The following is an 11,136-nucleotide window of genomic DNA, read 5'->3' as shown; positions in this document are numbered from 1 at the left end:
GGTAGTTTACCGGTGCATGTGTGGAGGTGCTATTGCGCCCCGTTCTGAGATCGCGCGATGAAAGGCTGTTTATTGGTCTTGGGAGCACTTGGGAGCGGTGGCGCCTGGGTGGACGGACATCACCGCCGGACTTTGCGAGCCCCCAAAAACCCCGCTGTTAATACTCGCCAGAAAACATCACTTACAGCCAACAGTATGCTACGACTATACTTAAGAATTATGTCGAAAGCTAGCGGAGATACATTTAATAAAAACTCGTCAGAAATTCTATTCAACTAAGCTCGTATGCAACAGGATGTTATGACTGTGCCCAATAATAATCTTATAGAAATATAATTGAGATAAATTTATTAAAACCCGTCAGAAACTACTCAAACCTTACTCACACGCAACAGGCTCTACAAGAAACTACAAGAAACTCTACAAGACACTCTACAAGAAACTCTACAAGAAACTCTACAAGAAACTCTACTAGAAAACCGGTAAGGTCCGTTGACTAGGCTTCATAAACGTTTACATAAAATTATGTTACTTATTTGTAATGGACACTCAATAGAAATGTCCCACAAAATCTTGAAAAATAGTTACCGGATTCTTTTGAGCAATCTCTTTAACAAGTATATTAAATCTTGTTAAACATTTCTATGGGCGGAGGGGTACGGGGTAGCAGCGTCGGGTAACAGTAACACGTGCATCGAATAGGAAAGAAAAACCTTTCCCGTGGCCGCAATCGAACCCGGCTCCCACCCGTTGAAAAACCGGCGTCTATCCGATTTAGCTATCATCTCATCCTGGGCACCCCGCAATTTCCGCATTTCGTTTGGGTTAGTAGTGAGGGCGTTGGCTTTGGACTTGTCCGCGGGTTCTTGCGCGCGTTAACCCGGTCCACTTTGGGTGAGGTATGAAAGCCTGCGGACGAAGCGATCCGAGCCCGCCGGTCATGGAGAACTTATAGCGGCAAGTTCGGAAATAAATGTGACGTGCAACAGCCGGGACTGCTACGGAGGAGGAGGGGTCGTTAGCTCTGCTGTTTCCCCAGCCTTGCGCGACTAGTGCCAGCTGCGCCAAATTTTTTAATTGGTCAACGCCACCCCCGAGTTGATACGCTGGGTGGAATTACACAGCGACCCCCAATATGGATCATAAATACGTTGTCCCACAAGCGAGGGAATAGGGTATGTGCATAGGAGAGCCCTAGCGGTGCTACTAAAAATTACATGGGCTTCATTTTAACTGACCGTCCAGGTATTGTGAAGGACGTAGAGCAGCTAGGAAAACTCAAAAGCAGTGATCTCAAGTTGGCGAAGAGTGGGTTAAGACTGGATCTCAGCAGAGAAAACATAACACCAGTGAGAAGTAGAAGACCGAACCTAAAAAAGGCCCAGACCGCGTGATTTTAAAATAACGCTTCAGAACAAATTCCCTGCTTTAACCCGAGATAACGCACATAATACGGGCATACTAAATAGCTCATCAACAGCACTCACTCAGCAGACGCTACAGTAGGAGAATAATATAATGGGGAGGAAATCGGTGAAGTGTCTCCCGAAACGACGAAACTTTTGCGAAACGTGGAAATAGGAAGGTGACGAGATTCTAGGATGAAATTGAACTGGAGGATCTGTCCAAACTCATGGGTCCGGGCTCGACTCCGTTGGCCTGGACCAATGTTACAGGCAATATGTGGGGTGGGAGGAGGAGAAGAGATGATAATTTTCACTTCCTGACGGCAACTTTTCTTAAGGAGTTGGACGTGCCTGGAGATATCACGGACCGAAGATTATATTGTGGTAGAATACATTAACTTGCCTGTGAACGAGTGTCAGACCCTGGCCGGGACCCCGGGAGAAGCTGCCGCGTTTCTTTTCCATTGTCGATGCCACGGCTGCAGAGTATGGCGATCCTGTTGTCCGACGGGCTGGAAGCAAAGAATGGGCCAGCTTAGTAACTCCTATTTTTTATCCTAGCTTATTCTATTTTACACTATCCCTACTTATCCTGTACTATTTCATCCTATTTCTGAACATTCAACAAAGCATTTAGGTAGTCCTAACAAGCACGTTCTACTGTATACTTTTGTTAACTGCGAATTGTACAATGGTCATGATGTTGCCGAGTAATGACCATACGCTACAGGAAAGTCACAATTTTTTAAAAGATAACGGATATTTCGCCTTCTATCGCTTTGTTATTACTTGTTTGGCATTTCTGGTATCGATATACGTCCTTTCTCGGGAAATTAAAATGTAAAAGTTCGTGTGCAAAGAAGCGCTCCACTCCAAATGCAATATCAAAATTTCCAAGTACTTTTCCGCTCTCGGTCTCGCTCGCCCGTAGTTGGCGGGTGTCTTCCAAAGCGGTCACCCTTTTTGGCGTATTCTAACGGTAAAATCATCGTCTACGCGCCTCCTGGTACAAATACGTAACCTTTCAGAAGAATGATGTCTTCTGCCATTCATAAGAAAACATACACAATTAAGTTCACTGAAATTGCAGGAGGCCGGCTAGCCGCTTACTCCTAATTTTCCGAGAAGAATTTACGATGATCATGAATGTAATGACAATGAGCGGCTGGTTATGAGCGCTCGAGAAGCGTACCCCTTAGTGCCCACAATGGATATGATAATGATGATACCGTGTTCACACAAGAATATTGCCGCGAACCATACATTGGGTTTGTTTATTTGTGTTTTGCTTTTAGCGCCCGGCTGCGCCGGTCTGTGTTATCTCTGCGCCAAGGGAAGCGCGTGTTCCATTCTTTCTTTCTGTGCCGCATGTGTTATCTGTTGTGATAGGGAGAGCATCCTGACCTAACGTGAACAGCCCAGAATAATCTTCTTGGATCTACTATGTTCTCGATGCGAATCGACGTTTCGAGAACCACGCGCGCCGAGAGAAAAAGCCTGCAGTGCGGACGCCGGGGCATTTCGATTCGACGACACTCGCCTGTGCAAGTCACTTTGTTGACCGCTGCTTCGCCGCCTCTGTATTCTTTTGAGTTGTTAGGGGAGCACAAGTTCGCTCCAATAAACGTGTTTCTCATTCAAGACAACTGCATCGTCCTTGTCTTCGTGACAATATACAGAAAGAACATCACTAATGCTCACAACATATATAATGCACACTATCAATAATACCCGGCGATGCCCGGATGTGCCTATGTAATATGAGCAAAAACCGCTTTGAAATATGAACAGGGCTACGACATTATAAAAAATTCAGAAAAAAAAACATTTTCGCCTTTTGCAGGAAACAGTATACCCCTCAATGGTTGGATCGTATCCGCATCTGTGAAGGAGAGCAAACACGCATACAGAATACGCTTTACGGCAAATCAGCTATGTCCCTTAGACGGCTCCTACGCCATAGTAGGAATGTACTGCAGACATTTGAAAACTCTAGTTGCAGCACATGTCCTGGGCGTACAAAACAGATCACATTGTTCACTTCCTTAGGGCGTGCAATTTAACAACTACCTCTGGCACTAGTACAATGCCGTTAGGACAAAATTCCGAAATATGTTGTTGGGCATTTGTATGTTGTCAGCCTTTGTAAGTTAAAACCACATGTAAATATAAATGATCTGACCATATATTGACGAGTTCATAAGCACAGGTCATTTTTGCCAAGTCCTGGTCCGCCCCATAAGTGGTAGGTTTTGGGAAAACGCTGTAAAGCTGCTTTTAAACATTCGTGTGGATGACCTTTATCAGTAAAAACCAGTTTGGTCTGAGCGCGGCTGCGATATTTATTTATTTTACTTCCAAAAATCCTAAAGGCCCTCTGGGGAGGGTATTTTTACATAGGGTGCACTGGTAAAAATATTTCTGGAAAAAAATATTTCACCAATTTTAAAGCTTTTAAGGATGCAATTTTAAAAAATTCAACCATGCTGATCTCTCCCAGCACGCTAAGTATGTACTACCGGAATTTCAATCCTATACGACCAGTTGTTTGGCTTAGCGCAGATATCGCCTCTTAGGTCTTTTCACTCCGTTAGAGCTGTAATTTGAATCAAATCCCTCTCGCCATATACTGGCGTTCCAGGCCAAATCCTTATTTTTTCCCGAATTTGTAGAGGTTAACCTTGTAACAAAAAAAAAACAATTGTAAGGGCCAAACAGATATTCAGAAATCCGTAAAAATACCCGATTTACTCGCACATAAAGATTCACCGAATGGGTGTTAGTTCAGTCGGAACCATGAAATACATTTGCAGTGGTACACCCTTTGTCGAAATTTTCTAGGCCAATCCTAAGCCTTCTCGACCACAAAGAATGCAAAGAATCAGCTTTACCTTTAAATGTGACAAAAATATACCTATTATGACAGTAAGAAAGAGAGGTGTTTTCTCTAGCTTTGCTGCATAAGAAGTTTCAGCCTCGCTCGGGACGTAAGCTTGTACAATGAATTCTTTAATGCCTGCGCGTTTCCGGCTTGGCCTACGAATTGACAAAGACCGTACATGTATGTATGAGCAAAAACCAGTTCGATATCTAAACGGGCGCGCGAGTTGTAAGAACTCGATTTCCCCCTTTTCTTTCCGTACACGTGAAATTTCTAAAAAGCCAGACTTAAGTGAGCCCTAACGCCCCTAAAAATGTAATCCCGAATCACGAAGTCTCTATATAGGCCCAGACGTTCCGGCTGTGCATTGATGAATCAGCAAGCAGTGAGACGGCCACCTCTTAAAGATATATACTATATAGTATGCCAATACCTGCATGCGGCGGTCAGTATATGCCTGCGCCACTGCCTCTAACGCGGGGGCATCAACCGGACAAAAATCTCGCAGATGCGAAGGAACCCAATCAGTAATTTGACAAAATATGCGCGTGGGATGCGAACCTCTTATATCGCAAGTATTCGTGTGCGGAATCGACGCATGCTCGCGCTGACGTCTGGATATAGCTGCAACCGTACCTTGCACGCGTGCATAGTGGACAATTAAAAAAAAAGATTCGTACGCCCGAGTAGAGGACATATGCACTCATGAAGCCTGTGAGTCTCTCAAGCGAAATCAATAATACAGATGTACTAAACCGACAGAAGAATTCGCGCAGGCGCAACAGGCCACAACGTCTCTATTATGTACTAAGCGTAACCCTCATGCTGTTAAGTGAAAAAAGCTGCGAAAGCAGGTTATCAGCCTCAAAAAGAGTTTGAGAAGCAGTTGAGAAAAGATTTCAAGAAACCTCAAGTTTCAAGGATGTCTATAGTACACAGGAATCTACATAGTACCGATGGTAGCTTCTGACTTTCTTAAAAAACTATAATAGGAGAGCTTAGGCTTAACACTGACTCGAAAAGAGAACCGTATGACACCCGTTATATTGCGCCAAACCAATGGCGGGACAAACCACGCAACGTTGCGAATTGAAGCGCATGTTTCGACTCTCAAATTCTCTCTCGGCGGTACCATTGCGGCACTGCAAAAACACTTTTTCAACTGAACAATCTCTATACTGTCTCCAATACCTCGTAGGTCGACGGATTTTCACCATTCGCCAGTCATTGGTCATTCAGGTGTAATGTGACCAAGAGGACCACGGGCAGCGTATTCTCAGTGTGGCAACAAATGCGATGTGCAACACTTCCACTGAGTGCGGCGCAGGAATCTGACAGCTGTATACGACGCCACCAACCTCACTTCGCGACTGACTTTATACGCACGACGTCGTGTGGTCTGGCGGAAGCCATTATACGCACGACGCGACTATGGCGCCAACGCGGCAGTTGCTGAAAACTGAAAGCGCCTTGACAGCTTCGACGGAGGCGGCATGGCATTCGAAGTTGGGGCACGATGTAGTTGCTTTAGCGATTTCGATCCCGCCTTTGAGAATTTCAGGTCCGGAACAACGCCTTTTTCGTAGTTAAAGCTACAAAAACAGTTGACGTCGTCCATTCGCGGCTAAGTGTACGACTTGAACGACTGCAAAAGAAACTGAAGTACACAAACGCGACAACAGACTCGGACATCACGATAACAGAATCGGACAATGGACTCAAAAATCGCCGTGAGTGTTAATTAAAGCGCCCTATTATTTTCGGAACGATCGGTGCAGCTTTTTGTTGAGTGTCGCGGTTGCTCGCATGACTGTTATGTTACACGCTGATACTTCTACGCATGCCGTTTTGTTTTAGATGCAGAGCATCTGATTCACTCGCCTTGTCCCTCCGGCGTCGTCGTCGTTGTCGTCGTCGGCGTTGTCCACCCCTCCCCCATTCTCCTCGCCGCGCCAGCTGCGCTCTCTGCCGCTCCCCCCCTCTCCTCTCCGATAGCGAACACTCTCTCGCGAGGGGCATTGGATTGGATTCGATTGGATTGGATTGGCTTGGATTGGATTAAAGTGGATTGTGTTGGATTGTGTTGCGTCATAGCCGCGGCACGTTGCGTCATAGCCGCGGCAGACGCGCTGGGGCCGGCGCATGTGCAGTACTCTCTCTTCCGCGGTTTCCTCTCCTTCGGGCGCGCTGCGCATATAACCGGTGTGCCGTTCTCCGGGGAAGCAACATCCACGCTTGGCTCAAACACCTAGAGTTCACGCCGCTTTACAAGTACGCCAACGTCGTCATCGACTGGGACCGGCTTACGCAGTCCCCTCAACGTTATGCGCGGTATAGAACGCGGTCCCTTCGCCGCTCCGCCTATGCGTCGCATCTACACAGGGGTTCCCGTGAGGGGAGGTGGGAGTTTTTTTATTGTCCGGAATAAACTGGTTCTTTCTGTTTCTTGCGTGTCGGCGTCATTTCGTCGGGGGGGGGGGAGGGGCGGTCAGGCTCGCGAACCCTTCGCACATGAAGGAAGTTCCTTCACGACGTATACATGAACCAAGCAGTTCTTGGAACGTTCAGTGCACATTTGCTTTCTAACTTTTAGTGTACGTAAATGGCTAATGCCCAAAGCAAACATAGCTTATCATTGCTCCACACATGTGGATGTGCTTGAAATGAAATGTCGTGGGTATTCATTTCGAAATGGTGAAAATTGGCTTTCATGTGGCCACTGTAATGAGGGTGCATCTGACTTCGTTTTTTAATAATTTGTTGCAACTGAACTTGAACCTGTAACTTTCTTAACGCACATGAATAGAACAATTTGCCGCATCGTTTAGGCTGTCGGTCAACGTAATCCTCCATATACGTGTTAATTCTAAATATAGGACAGGTGCTTCCACCCCGCAGTATTAATTCGGAGGCTGGATAAGAGTACCGCCATCTGTTAGGGTTCGATGCGATCGCAACCCGAGCGCTTCTGAACTGCATTGACTATGCAGATTGCAAGCCGAGATAAAAAATACGTGAAAATTATAACCTAGGTTATTTTTAGGGAGCTGAACGTTATTTAAGAGCCCCAAATTTCCCGTCGGTAATTGGGAATATGGTCGGTCTGTCAAGGACGTAATGTGACACAAGCATGTTAAGTTGCATAGCTGCAATCGTAGGTGAAATAAATGCATTATCCGGTTCTATGTCTTGCTTTGCATCCATAACCTCAGCTGTGCTTCTTTTTTTTATTGCCATACGGAGTGCGAAAGCTAAACGAAAACCCATTTCGAGGAGCGTTGTACGGCTGTCATTTGAACCGTCCGCTTCGCGACCCATGGTATGGTACCCGTGGTGCGACGGAAAAGGGTGATAGAGCCGCTTGAAAACAGCGCGGCGCCGGTTGCTTTGGCTGCCGCGTTGGCGCGTCACTCACGTCGTGCGTATAGTGGCTTCCGCCAGACTTCACGCCGTTGTGCGTATAAAGTCAGTCTAATGCTTATATCGCAGGGCCAATTTGGCTGGTTCTTTCTACAATTAAAAGAATGAAGCGGCTTACTCTCGTCGCCTGACTTGCCCTTGACTCCAGTCCGAATGCAATGCAGCCGTTTGAGGCCCAGGAGACGAGTGCCGGTACAGTTGGCCCTGGCGACTGGTAGAGCTGGATGAGGAACGCAGACGGGCACCATGGCTGGCGCAGCCCGGTAGGGTCACTTCGAAGCAACGAAGCGGTTTCCACAGGAATAGCTCCGCAGCAACTGCGAATTGCGAGGAAGACGGCGCCTCACTAAGCAGCCTGTGATATTAAGCAATGGCTATGCCCACCAGTGTTTGACGAATGGACCTCGGCGAGAACTCGTTCCCAGGCGGGACGATCGGAACCAGAGGTCGGCAGGCGGCTTCGAGCGTTCCAAGAGCGTGCGCACCTGATCGTGCCGCGTGACCTCTGCTGCTTCGGCTTTCTCTGGACGAATCAACTGCCAGCGAAGCGCCACAGGCAGCGCTTGCTTGCTCCACGGTCTCACTTCGTCTTTGTCTTTTTCTATAACCCTCCATAGCATACCGTTCCTGTTTTTGTTGCTGGGTGACAGTTTCTAGCTGTTTTGCAAAGTTCATCACAAGTGGAAGGGCTGATGGTCGTAAAAATGTGTTCTAGGAGAGGGGTAGAATTGTTGAAACACGGCTCCTTAAAATCATCAACGTATGGCTACACTGATTTGCCTGAAACATGACGATGATGATAAGGGTGCTGGAAGAGAGACAGATGGTCAAACAGAGTATTGAAAATGCTTTCTATGCGAGGCGTTTCTTTACGATGCCATTTCTAAAAAGGCCCGGTTGGTTCTAGACCCTAGTGAGTACTCACGCCATAAGCTGTATAAAAGCGGGATCTCAGCCATTCCTACCGAAAGGCAGAGGAATTGGGGTTGTTTTGTGGATTGAGAAATCTCTACATTCCTGGAATGCATGCAGTTTCTTTGGCAACTCTCCCCAATATCGGTGTTTTGATCTGGAGAGATTTTTCTCCCCAACGAAACTATGAGTTTGTTCTTCATATACAAATTGTATCACTAAAAAATTAATATTTTACTCTTTTTCCCAATCCCCCGGAAGGGCTTGCCTCATCAAAGCAAGTAACCAATCAGAATGTGCCCAGTTACCCTGCACTCTGAAATCACATTTCAGCGGAACTCACAAATTTACAAGCATGCGATGTGCAGGTCCCTTGGGACTTCGCGGTTTCCGAGGCGAATACCAAACTCAACACGTATTCTTTCTTTGCCGTGGGTTCTCCTTCATGAGACAGCGACACTTTGTAGCTCTCTGATTTGTCCCGACTCTATTTATACCGGCCCTTTTTTATGTTCAGAAACACAGGGTTCACCACCTGTGGGAGAATTGTGCCTGGGGTTGTTCATTTAACGTAGACAAGCAGTCTGTCCTACAAGCATCTGTTCTCAGGTCTATTTACCTATCCCCCATGCTCTGTTTCCCCACGAACTGTTTTGAAGCAACCAAGTTATGCACGCCTCGATACACAAAAAATTACGCGTATGGTATCACACACTGGGATTGTGAACAGTGCCATTCTTCATGGAAAACTCCTCCAGCATTCCTCCCGTATCGTCTCTAGACCGACGAGTCATTCATACGACAGGATTCTGGAACACATAGCATGCAAGTTTATTTGGCAGTGGCATATGCAGTCGGGCTGTGGGAGTAGAATAAAAACAGAAAAGGCAGGGCTGGTGCCTCGCATAACATAATGCGCCGCATTCGTGATGGTCTTATCGATACACTTCCGAGTGTCCCCGGGCTGCTGTGGTGCCTGATCTCGGCGGCAGCAGGCGTGTACATCTTCGACTGTGGTCCACGTCGAGAAGACGACACGGACTTGCTGCGCTCCGGAGACTGAGACTGCAGCTCCGCCAGCTCGGCACTCATCCAAGCCACCCGAGGAGTAGTCGGGCTTCTCGTCCCCGGTGAGGAAGAGGTCACCAGGGAAGTGGTCTTGCTGGGTGGCCGAGCTATCAACAGAGGGGCCCGCTTGGGAGGTGGCGGCCGCCGCTACGGAATCGATCCTCCTGGCTGGTCCAGCTGCGTGCCACAGAAAAATGAAAGACGCAGAAACATATAACTGATGCCGTTGCGAAGCTGCCTGTACAGAGAGACAGGTTGAATTAGGGTGGGAACATCAGAACGCTTCGTGCAAGATTTTTAGTGCATTTTCGTCGCGAATATCCTGTTCAAAAGACCGAAATGCGCGGCTGGCTTTCTTGGCGGTTTAAAAGCATCATGACTTGTAGCTGAAATACGTCGAAGCTCGTAAGATGCAAGATACCTATCTGCATCTGGAAAATAGAGATGCGTTTTCCCAGCGCATAAATGACCGGCCTTTCACCGTGACGAACCGGATGACTGCTATTGTACTGCTGGTACATTTTCCCTAAGGGCCTCTTAACCAAGAAGAAAGGTGGCTTTCAATATGGCAAAGAAAAGATGTCAGTGATAGTTCGAACACTGATCGAGGAAGCTATAGGTTTTTAGACCTGACCAATGATGCAGCCATTATCACGTTAAAAACAGACCACAAAAAAGACCAACTAGAATAAATTAAATATCAAGTCTTTATTTAGGCGTCACATAGACAACTAAAAAAAATTTTTGGCGAACATTTTGATACATTTTGATACACTCGATGCACTTTGATGCATTTTGAGGGCGTCACTTTGATGGCGTCAGGTAGTCAGTATACGGGGAACCACGTCCCAGATCTCATATCACACCGCATCCACACTAGGTATAAAATGAATCACACGCAAATGAATCTTTCTTTGGCAGAATGGTAATGCTCATATGAGGCCATGCACTTTCGGGCTTCGGACAACTGGTGCAGCAACAACTGGCGCCTCTTTTTTCCTGATTCCAAACGCTCCAACCTCTCGGCAAGCTTTCTCTTTGCCGTATCCGATACTTTTAAACAAATGCAGCGATGCTAATCGGTGCCCATTTTAGCTTCTCACAGCGTTCACAGTAAATTTAAGCGCGTTTAACCATGTTGTTAAAGGCTGGGGGGTACATAAATCTCATAAGCTATAGGGGTGTATGCGGTGAACCCTTCCGTGCTCTTGCTCAACACATGAGTGCGTATACTGCATGATTTAGTTTTGATTTACACATTGTGTTTGTCAATAGCGTTGTCAGCCCAATTAGGCTGGCCTTTTTGTTCTAAATCTCTTCCTTACTATGCATCTTCGTACCTGCTTGTTTTCTCCCTCTAATTAAATTCTTGAGGCCAACCTACTCTTTTATTTCGAACAATTAGTGCTGACAAAGCTTGATCAAAGACGTAGCACAAGCTGTAACGAT

General features: G+C 46.6%; 1 protein-coding gene across 1 annotated transcript; it reads right to left on the bottom strand.

The window, feature by feature from the left end:
- Window positions 1–1,809: 1,809 nt before the first annotated feature.
- On the bottom strand, window positions 1,810–8,742 carry LOC144172447 (uncharacterized). The gene is made up of 3 exons (XM_077701149.1): window positions 8,092–8,742; window positions 7,826–8,024; window positions 1,810–1,918 (listed from the first exon to the last, which is right to left on the bottom strand). The coding sequence occupies exons 1-3, from the start codon at window positions 8,325–8,327 to the stop codon at window positions 1,823–1,825; spliced, it is 531 nt and encodes a 176-aa protein (XP_077557275.1). The 5' UTR covers window positions 8,328–8,742; the 3' UTR covers window positions 1,810–1,822.
- Window positions 8,743–11,136: the final 2,394 nt, after the last annotated feature.

The sequence above is a fragment of the Haemaphysalis longicornis genome, unplaced genomic scaffold (assembly GCF_048455015.1).
Source record: "Haemaphysalis longicornis isolate Haplotype H1 unplaced genomic scaffold, Haemaphysalis longicornis Haplotype H1 scaffold_1, whole genome shotgun sequence".
In the NCBI taxonomy this organism is placed as follows: domain Eukaryota; kingdom Metazoa; phylum Arthropoda; class Arachnida; order Ixodida; family Ixodidae; genus Haemaphysalis; species Haemaphysalis longicornis.
This window is presented reverse-complemented; position numbering and strand designations above follow the sequence as displayed.